The following is a 13,505-nucleotide window of genomic DNA, read 5'->3' on the forward strand; positions in this document are numbered from 1 at the left end:
TATCACCAACTTAATTTACGTATAATTTGTGTAAATAAGCAATATCACCTGTATTGGCTACAACTACAAGCCACTGTAAAAAAATATGAAAACGTGAGCGGCAGGATTCGAACCTGCGCGGGCAGAGCCCACATGATTTCTAGTCATGCCCGATAACCACTCCGGCACGCCCACCCTTTTGATGAAGTTTTCCAAATAACTTTACATCAAACATCAAAAAGTTACTTATTGATCTAAATAAAGCAGGAATATTTTTTGTAGAAGATAAATTTATTTATTGATCTAATATATAAAATTTAATTTATATATTTTTAAATAAAAGTGATATAGATTAAAATATTTGAGTGCTGATATAGATTAAAATATTTGAGTGCTTAAATTAAAAGATATGAAAATATATTTATAATTATTTAACTTTTATTTTTTATATTAATATTAGTGATAAATTAATTAGTTACAAATAAAGTAGCTAATTCTGTCATTTCCAAATAAATCTTAATTATCAATTTTCTTTATAAATATTAGCTGTTGAATTGACATAATTGAACTTTTTCTATTAGAAAGAAATTAAATGGATAGATTTACCTAAATCCATCTAGTATGGTAGGTTAATTAATTTGAATTTGTGTATTTTTATATATAAATTACCTCCAAAGCTAACTCACAAATACAAAGTGTAAGATAATTGGTAATTGAAACCTGTGGAAGATGGCCAAAATTTCTCACTTTCTCATCATTGCCCTTGTTTTCACTGGTTTGTTTTTCTTTACTGAAATCCATCTCATATTTTGATACGATTTTTTGTATTCATTAAAGTAACATCTATTTAGAGTTCATAGAATCCTTAACATGTCTATAATGTTTCTTAGATGTCATATAAGGGATAAAAGTTCAAATCCTATTAAGTTCGCGACACTCACTTCTCTTTGGTAAGTGTTCACCTCTAGTTCGGGCTCTTAATAAGGTTGGGTAATAATTCTAACTCGAACTAGGGATAATTTTAACCTGTTGAGAAATCTATAGGCTCCAAACGAATGACGTTTTACAGACTTCTCCAAAAAGAATTAGTCTTCCCTCAATAATAATTTTTCAAAATAAATTACATCTAAAATTACTAAACTATTAGTAAATTTATGTTTTAAAATTGATCACTTAAGTTAAAAATTATAAGATAATTATTAAATTATTTTTTAATTTTTTGAAATTGAGGAAAAACCTTTGGCGTAGTTTATCCCATGTATATCTAATTTCTTGTATATATATAATTTTCGTTATCGCATCTATGCAGTTGTGACAATGGTGGCTGAAACAGAAGCATGCGAAATGACATTATATCCAACCAATTGCATTGTTCAGGACTGTCAAAACAAGTGCTTAGAAAAGAGCCCCACCTTTACAGGCCAATGTCAGGGCTTTAAATGTGTATGTACTTGGCCCTGTGATTGATGATTCCCCCTAATAATAACATTGTATGTACTTTCTTGTAAGAAAGTAAAACATACCTATACTTATTAATAAATATTTTAAATTATGGTTTTTTTAGTGTTTTCTTTGTTTATGTTTTTAATTTTTGTGGTTAGAGTTATTATAAAGTAGGATTGAACTGATATCTGAATGAATCTTTCAAAATTGATAAAAAAATTAAAAATCGAAACTAAAATCAATGATCAAGGTCCTATTTTAAAATTTTAGGCTCTAAATCTGATTTGATTCATGAATGCTTTTAAAAAGTAAAATTGATTGAATCATGTTGAGATAAAAAAATTATAAACCCATGCCCCTTATATATCATTCAATGTGAATTACTTCAAATCAGTGTATTTCCCTTTATTGTTCTTATATTGGAATCTAAAAAATGAATTTATTTTGTATAAATTTTACATGCTTGAAGTTGTTTCAATGGTATGCATGCTTGAAGTTGTTTCAATGGTATGCACAAATTAAATGCAAGGTTATTTGCATCGGACTAAATTAATTGGATCAAAATCAATTGCGGTATTGGTCTGAAAAAGGAAACATTGAACTAGTTAAATTGGATTCTTAATTTTTTTAATTTTATGACTTTTTAATTATTTATTTAATTAGACTAATTAAACTAACCGATAATTTAATCGGTTTAACTATCAATTCGGTTCTGAAAACCTTGAAGAAATGTCAAGAGGCAATGAAACCAAACAATTGCTCATCTTGCCTGAAATAAACTTACACTCGAAACATATTCAGATATGGATACGAAAAAACTATGAAAAAGTTGAACATACTTATGTTGGATATACACTTTTATCCAACACTCCAACCTGAATTCGAGTAACATAAATTCATTAGGATTTTAAGGAAAACCCAACTCATGAAAAGCAATACATGCAAACCAGAATTGCAGAACTATGGAAAACTTAAAGCAAAAAAAACAAGAACACATGCCGTATATACTTATAACCAAACTCGTATAACGAACGATTTCTTCAAAGAGATTATTATTTGATACTCACGGTGGGAAAAAAATGTTTCCTTTATGATTGTTGATCTATAGTTCCAGCCTAAAGAATGACTGACAAAATAATCAATCGAGAACCGGGACAAGCAAATTTGCTACACACAAGAAATGTAAGTATTGTCATGTTCCAACACTAAGGTTGTGCTATAAATGTAGTAATCACCAAAACAACTTGGTCCAAGAACCTAAAAATGGGAAAACAGCAATCAACAATCTCAACAACAAAGGTTCATTACTTTCAGTTTCGTTCATACTCAACCTGTCCTTCGGTTTTGTGGTCCGTTTTGATCCGTTTTCCATTGTTGATGGTGTTCTTGTTGGTTCAGTTCCATCGAGCTCGTCCCATCCACCAAAGCTAGTTGTGCCCTGGTCATCAACGACCCATGATTGATAACCTTTCATTCCCTTTTTGTTCTTTGGACCTTCATGTACTTGTTCCTCCTTTTTAATATTTCTTACGGTGCGCCGTGATGTATACTTTTTTGTTTTCCTTGCCCTCGTCTTACGCTTTTGCTTGCTTTGTGACTTTCCCGAAACTTTTTCGAAGGCAAAAGCTATTGCTGACTGTCCAATTGTAAGTGCTAATGCCATGAGGAACGCTTTCGGGCCATTGGCAAACAACAAAGAAAGTAAAATGGGCGGTAGCCCCCAACCAAAGGATTTGAAAGCCTGCATTGATCAATAGCAAAAGTATTAGGATCGATGGAAATTATTTACTATGAATACAAACAAAAAATTTCGATAAAATAACATTGTGGTCTGCAGAAGATAACACTATTTCTCGCTGAGATCAGCGCGGTCTGCAAAAACTTCACAGTTACTTGATGCTTAAGTAACCTAATACTAAAGCTTCCATGTAGTACTCAAAACTAGTTATAACTTGTATCAGCTGCCATTTGAACTCCTTATTGCGAAGGACATCAAAGGGTACTTTTTAACATCGAATTAGCGAAACACTTCTGGGAAATTAGGAACTGTATCATTAGATTCTTATTTTCCCATGGAGAACCAGTCCTATGCAAAATATTCTTAGTATCACTGTAGTTTACAGTTGTGGAAGAACTAAGTATGCGAGCCATGCAACTAAGATTTGAAGTGCAAGAGGCAAAGTCCCTAAACGATCGTGTTATTGTCTGTCAAAACTAACACTATTACTCAGTCTGCAAAACTTCAGACAGTTAGCTAATGACCAAGTAGCCTCATACTAATGCTTCTCAAACAAGTTAATTTGCCTAAGCTGCCATTCAAATTCCTTATTGTGAAGAAAATCAAAGGGTTTTTCAGCATCCATAGCCAAAATGCTTCTTGGAACTTGGGAGTCTTATCATTCAATTCCTATATGGAATGTCAGTCCCATACAAAAGATTCTTATCATGTAGCTTACATCTATAGAAGAACTTCATATATAAGCCTGCAACTAAGATTCGAAGCGCAAGAGTAGGCGAAGGGAGCCTGCCCCCCACTCCCTAAAATGAAAAATTGCAGCTTTAGACTCTCCAAAATTCATAAAATCCTAAGTTAATATATGGTAAAATTATAGTTTGCCCCCCTAAAATGAAAAATTGCAGCTTTAGACCATTCAAAATTCATAATATCCTAAGTTAATATATGGAAAGATTATACCCCAAATGCTAGAATTTATATTTATTCCTTTTGAAAACCATAAATATATCAGTCAATACAATGATGAAATCACATTTTAACTCTCATAACAATATATAACTTAATCTCGGCCCCTTAAAAATTTTCTAACTACGCCCTTGCACAAGGCGAAGTCCCTTAAGTTTTGAACTTTACAATAGAAGCAAATCCTATTTAAACTAACCCAATAAACCCAAGAATTAGCTTGGTTCTGAATCAAATTTCTTCATCCTTTTATTTGTTCACAAAGAAGCTAATTAGTCCATCAATGCTTCACAGCATTAGCATTAGCTGAACAAAGATAAGGCTAATAATCAACCAACCAAAATTGATAAACAAAATGGCCCTTTGCCCCTCGCAGTTTTGACTCATTAAGCTAATTCCATAAATGGTATAAAAATACTTAAATAAATGTTCCAAAATTTAATTCAATGCAACTGAAAAAAGTATTAAACTTTACACCGAATTTTTAACTTATAAGCATCAAAACTATACCCCCTTTTCAACCCCATTTGCAATTAACAACTCAAAATATAAATTTTCTAACTTGTACCTTCAAAATCCAAATGCTATCAATAGCTTCCTCCAAAATCCCAGAACTTGCCGTTTCACCATCATAATCTTCTTCTTCTTCATCATCTTCATCTTCGTTGTTTTGGGTGTTAAAAGTGAAATCTTTGGCACGAATTGTCTCGGCATTTGAGTCCCACTTTCTTCTTCTTTTCCTGCTATTGCTATCTCTGGCTGCAGATGAGCTGAAACGACGGCGTAAATGAGGAGGGAGAGGGAGAAATGGTAAATGGATGATATTATGGAGGCGGGTTTTTTGTCGTTGAGTGAAGAAGATGAAAGAAGAAGGACATGGTTGAACTGTTGTTGCTGCCATTTCCATTTTTGGATTCTCTCTGCTTCTGGTTCTCTGCCATTTTGCCACTTGTTGTCTTCTTCTCTATTGATGATAAAATAACTTTCCAATCACCTCACGACGTCGTTTCCGCCAGTATATAAACTTGATCTACCAATCACTCTTATCAATCTCCGTTGTCCGGATTAATAAAAGGCGCATTTCATAGAGGCTAAAGTGATGCTGCAAATTTTGATTTTCTTTTTTTATATCCAAAATTCAGTTTCTTTATTTTTCATTTTAAGAATTTAATTTAATATTTTTACTTGTTAAAATTTAAAATTTAGATTTAATTCTAAATATATAATTATATAACAAAAATATAACACTATAATAAATGTGAGTTTAGCAAAAAGATTTCTACTATCTGTAACAATTGAACTTTCATTTTAAAATTTAAGAATATTGACATCAATTTTTTAAGAAGAATGTAAAACTAACATCTAAATGTATAAAATTAAACATGATTTTGATTAAAATAGCAAAAATCAAAAGCTATTTGATTATGTTAATATATTTTTCTAGAAACAAAATTGAAAAGAAAATGATGGTGTATTACTGTATTTGATTCGTATCTCATTCTCATTAATGTGAAATAAAAAAGTTCGTTAAGTAAAAATAAAATTAGAAAGACATAAAATTGAAAAAGTAGAAAAATAAATAAAAGCAAAAATTTCCTTGAGTGTATGAGGAAAACTAAAAAAAAAAAATCCACCCATTACTTGATAATTGATAATTAAAAGCATACAATTTCGAACTGATATACACTACTTTTGCATTTCTTTTATCTTACCATTCCAATTTAAAATTATTGATTTTTCTATCATATATGCTTGATACAATAACTACTTAAAAATCCCTTCTAGTCCCATAAATAAATATATATATGTTTTTCTTGATACAATAACTACCCATAATCCCATAATCCCTCTCATCCCATAAATAAAAATATAATACGTTTTAAGACATTCGAACCCACATCTTCCTATATTTTAAATACACTCAATTTTTATTTTCTTTTCAACTTTCCACTTTCTTATTCTATCATTCAATTTTGTCACTCAATCATACAAACCCTAAATATTGTTTTGTACTAAAATTCGACTGAACATATAAATATTCAGATCACAAAGCACTTTTTTTATAAACAAGTGTAAAATCTAATAAATAAATCAAAACATATTTAGGGATAATAAAATGGAGCCAGAAACTGAAACAGGAACAAGACTGAAAAAGAAAATTTTCAGTAGAGTTCATTACACTAAAAGTTGCAAATCTAGAAAACTAAATTATAATCTACCAATCTGTATATGTCAATAAAACAACAAAAATTCAAAAATCAAACCAAAGACAGAAAAGCATATTTCCAACAATTTTCATTTAAACCTGAACAAGTAGTAGATGCAAACAACCCACATTCTTATCCTGATTCACCTCGTTTCGAGTTTCGATCGATTTCCATGATGTAAATGTGTCTCTAAGAAGCAACAAATGGAAATACAAAATCGGATTTGCATCTACCTACCAGCTGAGAAACTTTACAGAAGGGGCAAAGTGTGCGACTAATTCACAGCCGTGACAAAATAAATAATGTACGCAAGACGGCAGTGTTTATGTCGGTCATCCTGAATGACACAGAGTAAATATTAGATCAAATAAATTGCTAGCTATGTTGCTCTGAGTCCAACTTTTCACTTTTCATGAAGTATTTAGGAGTTGGGTATAGGGAAACAATTCTCCAAATATGCAAAAAAAAACTAAGAAAAAATGTGTTTGAATACACATCTGAATTCAACACTCGGACCTAAGTCCACAAAACATTGATGGCTAAAATCAGCATTGTTCTTGTTCACTTTTATTTCTTAAATGTTAAAAAATACGACGTTGATGCATTCAGTTTTCGTAACTGAACTCCAGGAATTATTGATCTTATCCTGAAATATTAATAGAGTGAAGGATATTAAATGTTCAAAAAAGTCCCTTTTTCTTCTCAAATTTTTGTCTTTTACAATCATTTTCATTCTTCTAGAAAAAAATGAGAAACGAGGAAACTAACCATCAAAGCCGAACTGCAAGCCAACCAAACAGGCTTTACCGGTCACACTAGCATTCTAAGGCATATGTTGGGACCTACAACAATAGAAAAATAATTAGGTTGATTTCAGAACTATGATAAGAAAGAAAATCAGATAAAACCTGGGTCATATAATTTGTTCTACAAAAAATAGAAGACCGGATAATCCCACTAAAGGAAATCAGTCTGTATGTATCACACAAATTCAAACTAAAAAGATAAGAAAAAGTAATGACATCCATTTGTTCAAAGGAGCAAAGAAACAAAATTAGTTCTCGTTGGGCAGATGTAGCAATATGTTCAAAGAAAAGAGTGTGTATATATATATGTATGACCACTCACACAAGCATTGTTCTTAAGTATTAGGTAAGTTTTCAAAACATAAAGGACATGAATCCAAGAAAATAAACCTGCAAACTTGGGCCTCCTACCTCGAACATATTTTCATCAAGAAAACCGGACGCATTATGAGTTGTACTATTAGAACTATCATACTGGAGAATCCTTAGCTTTCCTTCCTGGATTGAGAAATGAAGAAATTTGGAACAATTAGTCAGCCGCCGCAGATTAAAAAGAAAAAGGGTTGGTGTAAAAAAACAAATATGAAATTAATAGAAATGTCAACTGCTGACCTTTGTTCCATATACAAGGCCACCTCCGACAGAAGGATGAAAGCAAGCTACATTTACCTCATCCTCTGCACTTGGAAGAACTCTCACAAGCTCCATATCAGAAACTCTGTACACCTGAGTAATGAAGTAAAGCGAATTACACAAAAAGCCCAAATGCAAATAAACATGATAGAAGGGATTTTATATTCTTAAAACAATGCCACAAACAGATAAATCAAATGTTTCAATATAGAATAGAGTTTAACCAGAGACACTAGCTGCAATTGAGCAGACAAAACTGAAGACATGCATGAAACATTTAAATGCATTGTGACATCCAGGAGTGACCAATTCTCAACCAAATCAATAAAATGAGGCAACCGGAACTGTAAATGCATAGATAGAGGAAATCACATGTTTTTACCTCCAGAATGGTATAAATGGGCACCGTGGTCTGTCCATCTATTATCACACTTTTGAGAAGTGAGCTATGGCGGCGACCATAGGCAAGCAGTATATGCTCTGATGTGGGTGAAAACTGCAAATAAGATAAAAAAAGGTTCATACATTACAACATTGCACTGGTTTCACATACAGCACTGTGCAGATATCTTCTAAATATGCATGGGCAACCCATGGCACTAAAACCCAGAAATCTTGACATAACAAATTTTCATTTGATGAACTGAATAGAATAGTCTACACAAAAAGGTAAACAGGGAGAGGAAAGTTGCACCTGAATAGATGTTAAGCAGTGAGCAGCTCTTATTGCCCGTGAAGCAAGCACCAACCCAAATCTGCACAAAAAGAGTTTCAAACTTACAGAAGGATACTAATATAAACTGTAAACAGAAGAAAAAAAGGGTAGGTATATAGAGAATAGATTATAAGATGTTTGGGATTTACGTGGCCTCCTCAAGTGAATATATACGAAGCTCATACATAACCCGGTGTGCCAAAATTGGGTGTCGTGTGGGGGAGGTAGCAACTCCTGCAACATCAGAATTAAGCTGGCTCTGAACTCCAGGATCGGCTTCCAAATGAGGAAGCACACAGGCAACACAGGCTGCTAAAAATCTCCCACACGGTGAAAAATGTGCACCCATTTCACTGCAATCATATTTTCAGAGAATTGTTTGAAGATAAATCAGTGATATTTTGCAGCATATATAAGAACATAACAACAACAATGTACCAAAGGAGTCGGTTTCAGAAGAAGCAGAAAAATAGCCTAATAAAACTGGACAAGGAAATGGAAGAATTAACATACAATTTGGCTCTTTGCATGCATCATTCCTAGATAAGAAAGAATAATAATCTACAATGTCTTCACAAAACTATAGTTATAAAGAACACACCTACAAAGCACAGCATGTGGAATGGTCAAGCGACTTTTCTCGGGATCAAGGAAAGCACAAGGGTCTTTCATATCATGTGGCCATATTCTAAGCTTTACAGTGCAAGGTAGTTCTGCTGCTGCCGCAGCCGCAAGTGATGTGGCAAGTTCAGATGGAATTCTGCCAACAGCAGGTTGAGGATCGCTACTCTCATGTATGATGTTGCTATAACCAGATTCACCAGTTCCACTTGAGGAGACCATGCGAGAACGCGAAGAACGATGCCGTGAACTTGGTCTTCCAGAAACTCTTGTTTGGCTAACACTCGTGACCATACCTGAAGAAGCTACTGAAGCAGAAGTTCCTGTTTCACCAGCTGGGAGTGAATTCTCATGACCACCACCAGTAGCCAAACGCATATTGCGCTGACCAGCTTGGGTCTGACCAATTAACCATCCTTGCAAGAAAGGTAGCTCCCATGAGGTAGGATCACCAAAAGGGAAAAACTGAGTAGTTCTTTCCACAGACTGGACCTCCATCGTCTCCATGGGCTCCATTGCAGAATTGGAAACATCAGTTTCCATCTCAGTCGGTAAAGGATTGGCTCCTATTTCTTCTGGTAATGGAGAAGAGCTATTTGGTTCAACAGGAGACAACAAAAGTTCATACTGCCCAGTTGGAGTTGAATAGGTCAGAAGCCGTACTGAGGCAGGTTGATCACCTCTCTGATGCACACCATTTGAACCAGTGTCACCATCAATATTCTGCAAAGATGTTCTCCCATTATCTCTAGCAAATAATGGCCATATCATGAAAGGTAAAGACATTAGAGGTAGTTCATTTGCCAAATTAGGTCGATCATTAGCCAAATATACAGTTGGGGCTGGATATCGCAAGAAACCAGGAGAAGTTGCCACTGTCATTGACGAATCAGATGAGTCAAGATCATTGACCTGCAAAACAGCCCAGAAATCTAATTAGTAAGAGAGTAGACTAAAGTACACAATCAATTTTATAGAACTGAAATTTCACCTCTGCAGTCAAAAGAAAAGGAGCAGCATATGGATGAAAATGTACAGCTCGAAGTGAACGTCTCGTCTTCAGTATAATAGCCGGAGAGGATGTCTCTCCCCTCCTGTTGTAATGCCATATATATAACTGACGAACAGCTCTAAAGTCAGGCAGTCATATAACAATCCAAATACAGAAGTACACATATATGGAATAGTCAACCTCACCTTATGTCCTGAGGCTACTGCAAGAACTTCCCCTTGAGCATGGAAAGCAATGGATGCAATAGGGCGGTCTGCATGAAGGAGAGAAATGAGAAATAACATAGAGCATAAACACATTCATGCTTCTCAATGTGAAATGTTACAGAGGGAAATTCACAAGAGTAATTACAGAAATCACGTGTCCCTATACACTCAGCAGTATTTGCATTCCACAAGCGAACTTCATGGTCCAAACTTCCACTTGCAAGTATCTCTGGATACAATGGATGGAATCTGACCTGTAAAATTCCAGCAGCAGAAAATATTAATACATACTTTGCCATAAACATCCGAAATGCAAAATCATTTAGGCATTCAAAAACAAAAACAGGGATTGAGTAAATCAACTAAAACCTAATTATAGATAACTTATATTTTCATCTTCATGTGCTGAATCAAAGATCTAAGAATGCATTTACAAAATACATAGTGATCTTCTGGATGGATACAGATGAATCAAGCAGCTTTCTTCTATATAAATTAATTTTTTTTATCACATCCAATTAGGCTGAAGTGACAGGTAGACGTTAACAAAATCTAAAGGCAAAGAGTTGTCAACAGCCTTACCACCCAAGGCGTCCTGCGATGACCACTCAACACCTTCAAACAGTTGCCAGTTTGGCAATCAATAATCTTAACTGTATGATCTCCACTGCAGAACCAAAATCCAAGTAAAATATGTAGCAAATCTTAGGGTGAAGTGAACTGGACACCTGATTAGACAGAAATAAAAACTGGACCAAGTAACTCACTGTGTAGAAGCAAGTGTTTTTCCGTCAGGACTGAAGGCTGCTGCAATAGTAGACCTTGGAGGAGGCAACAATGGGCAGTATTTTGCTGAAAAATGCCGCAACGACTCTGACTCTACCCTGCAACCCAATATAATGCAATAAAATTTATCAGGATCCCTACTATAAAATAGGAACATACTTGCTATGAATCACACATGAATGCATAATGATAAAAAGAATGGACCAAAAAATAAAATATAAACCTCAGTAGCTTCCACTTACAAAACTGTGAAAGAAACTGGAAAAGAATGGTATTACCAGGAAAGAAGATCAGATCTAGCATCTCTTTTTGCTAGACATTTTGGCCTGCAGGAATCAAGATGGCTCTTTGACTCTTCTCCCCATAGCTTTCGAGATGACCGTTTTGTTCGTGGAGAAACTTCTCTTTGTGCCAATAAATGAAAGACATTGCTAGAGCAAGCAAAAACATAGAAGAACTTATTCAGCATAAGCATGAAATATCAAAACTATGTACTTAAATCAATATAAATGGAATAATGGACAATTAAAACCTAAAAATCTTGAGCTCATCGAGCATAAAAGGATAACTTATATATTTAAATATGTAACCTAACAACTTTGATAGCTTTTTGTTTTAATTTTATCAGGTTAGAAGGGAATTACATTTCCCATAGACACTCCCCTTTAAATTTTTAGTCCTATAACTATTGCTTTGAGCTTACAAAATGTATAGTAACCAAACATTTTCCATGGAATTAGTTAAACCATAGATCTCTAATAGTCATTTGGCCAAAAACGAATCAGGAAAAACAAAATCACCGTCTCTTTATAGTTTATAGCACTGTTCCATCTGAATTGGTTGAAATTTCTCGAAAAAAAATTATGCTTTAGATTAACAAAATAGCATCAAAGTTTTCAACATTTAAATCCTTTCAATAGCATAACGGGAAATTTTCCAGCTTAATTCCAAAATCAATCGTAAATCCATCTCGAAATTCAAAATTCAACATGCAAAACAAATCCAAATCCCAAATTACGCACATTTTTCAATCACCTTACCGAACAAGATCCTAAATTTACATCAAAATCCCCCCAAAAATCTATCCGAATCCTCAACATCAGAATCCAAAAAAAGTAACCTAAAATTCAAATCCAATTCACCTAAAAAAAAAGTTAGCGCTAAATTCATAATCATTAAATGTTTACCTGGTCTTTCGCGAGCTGGAAGTTGATGGCGCATTCAAATCTTCGGCCCGCAGTGAAGAATCTCTCATCGTTGATTTGCCCAAGTTTTTCAAGCTTCAAAATATCTCGGCATTTTATGAAGAAAATACAAAAAAGGATAAGAAAATATTCCTTTTTCCTTTTTGTTTAAAAATAGAGGGCAAAGGAATTAGGTTTCCAATTTGGTTGTTGATCAATATGTCCTAATTATTATTAGTTGAATTTTTTTTAAAAATAATTTTAATTTTTTTTCTTTCTTAGATTATTCGGTTTGTTTCTAATGAAAACCTAGAAGTAAATAGAAGAAAACTACTAAAAAAAAGAGAGAGATAGAAAGACAAAATAAAATAAATCATGCTTCGCTGCTTGGCCTTTGCGCTTTATTTGTAAGAAAAAATATTATTTTTTCTTTTTTAAGGTCGGTGACTCGGTGTTGACTATTTAATTGAGTAAAATAGCCTTCGAAATGGGCTAAAACGACGCGTTTAAGACTTTTGAGCCGAATCCAATGACGTAAATGTCCGGTTAACGAGTACCCACAATATCAATTAAAAATTATTTAATTATTATTATATTAAATTAAATAATATTAATTGTACGTTTATTCCCAATTTTTTTTAATTAAAAATCTGATTTAAAAAGAAAAAAGACATTATCCTTACAAAAGTTATAATTGTTACACTCATTACAACAAAATGAGTTACACCGCTTCGTTGGAATTGATTTTAGATCGGAATTAGGTAAGGTTAATTTAAATTTTAAATCATTTTGACTGAAGGTGGATTTCGGGTTTGGATATTTTTGAATGTGTTATTTGGATTGTTTGAGTTTAAGGTTGATTTGTTTATTTATTGTGTGATTTGTCCAAGTTTGAAAGTTCGTTTAAAAATATAGAGTTTGAATAAAATACAATGTTCGAAAAATAAATTTGAGTAAAAGTTAAAGTCTGTTTTCTATATTGGTTGGGTCTTAAGAAAAAATTTTGGCCCAATTCGCCCAAATATATTATGTTATAAAAAATTATATTAATTATATATGTTAAATAATTATATGTGTATTTATATTTATATTAAATTACTAACTCAATAACAATTAAATTCGTTATTCAAAACTTAAAAAAAACTTGTCAAACTAAATAGCTCAACCCAAAATATAAAATTTTAAAATTATATTTAATACAATAAAATATTTTTA

At 33.1% G+C, this 13,505-nt stretch overlaps 2 protein-coding genes, 1 long non-coding RNA gene and 1 other non-coding gene across 7 annotated transcripts; 1 reads left to right on the top strand and 3 right to left on the bottom strand.

Annotated features, from left to right (window-relative positions):
- Positions 1-92: 92 nt before the first annotated feature.
- Positions 93-174, bottom strand: TRNAS-AGA (transfer RNA serine (anticodon AGA)). Its single transcript has one exon. It is a non-coding gene; the product is annotated as a tRNA-Ser (tRNA).
- A 472-nt stretch (positions 175-646) lies between these two features.
- On the top strand, positions 647-1,541 carry LOC128280495 (uncharacterized). The gene is made up of 2 exons (XR_008270584.1): positions 647-754; positions 1,289-1,541. It is a non-coding gene; the product is annotated as an uncharacterized LOC128280495 (long non-coding RNA).
- Positions 1,542-2,457: 916 nt separating this feature from the next.
- LOC108455838 (uncharacterized) lies at positions 2,458-5,245 on the bottom strand. The gene is made up of 2 exons (XM_017754402.2): positions 4,689-5,245; positions 2,458-3,163 (listed from the first exon to the last, which is right to left on the bottom strand). Exons 1-2 carry the CDS (start codon positions 5,025-5,027, stop codon positions 2,654-2,656), a joined length of 849 nt encoding a protein of 282 aa, XP_017609891.1. The 5' UTR covers positions 5,028-5,245; the 3' UTR covers positions 2,458-2,653.
- A 976-nt stretch (positions 5,246-6,221) lies between these two features.
- Positions 6,222-12,739, bottom strand: LOC108457083 (uncharacterized). 4 transcript variants are annotated; one of them, XM_017755907.2, is made up of 15 exons: positions 12,294-12,739; positions 11,385-11,537; positions 11,088-11,204; positions 10,903-10,987; positions 10,466-10,574; positions 10,300-10,367; positions 10,094-10,219; positions 9,083-10,014; positions 8,631-8,834; positions 8,461-8,521; positions 8,149-8,262; positions 7,746-7,859; positions 7,545-7,631; positions 7,096-7,169; positions 6,222-6,664 (listed from the first exon to the last, which is right to left on the bottom strand). In XM_017755907.2, the coding sequence occupies exons 1-14, from the start codon at positions 12,359-12,361 to the stop codon at positions 7,143-7,145; spliced, it is 2,265 nt and encodes a 754-aa protein (XP_017611396.1). In that variant the 5' UTR covers positions 12,362-12,739; the 3' UTR covers positions 6,222-6,664; positions 7,096-7,142. The 4 variants fall into 4 exon arrangements, with proteins under 4 accessions (XP_017611396.1, XP_052874654.1, XP_017611395.1 ...); XM_053018694.1 differs by having other exon boundaries at positions 6,222-6,973; XM_017755906.2 differs by having other exon boundaries at positions 7,524-7,631.
- Positions 12,740-13,505: the final 766 nt, after the last annotated feature.

This window comes from Gossypium arboreum, chromosome 9 (genome assembly GCF_025698485.1).
Source record: "Gossypium arboreum isolate Shixiya-1 chromosome 9, ASM2569848v2, whole genome shotgun sequence".
NCBI classification, from domain to species: domain Eukaryota; kingdom Viridiplantae; phylum Streptophyta; class Magnoliopsida; order Malvales; family Malvaceae; genus Gossypium; species Gossypium arboreum.

Excerpts from the sequence above, each read along its gene's own strand:
- LOC108455838 (XM_017754402.2), bottom strand. The coding sequence starts at position 5,027 with ATGGAAATGGCAGCAACAACAGTTCAACCATGTCCTTCTTCTTTCATC. Across the intron at positions 3,164-4,688 it reads ATAGCATTTGGATTTTGAAG|GCTTTCAAATCCTTTGGTTG; the intron begins GTACAAGTTAGA and ends TGATCAATGCAG.
- LOC108457083 (XM_017755906.2), bottom strand. The coding sequence starts at position 12,361 with ATGAGAGATTCTTCACTGCGGGCCGAAGATTTGAATGCGCCATCAACT. Across the intron at positions 11,538-12,293 it reads TCCAGCTCGCGAAAGACCAG|CAATGTCTTTCATTTATTGG; the intron begins GTAAACATTTAA and ends TGCTTGCTCTAG. Across the intron at positions 10,220-10,299 it reads CAGTAGCCTCAGGACATAAG|TTATATATATGGCATTACAA; the intron begins GTGAGGTTGACT and ends GCTGTTCGTCAG.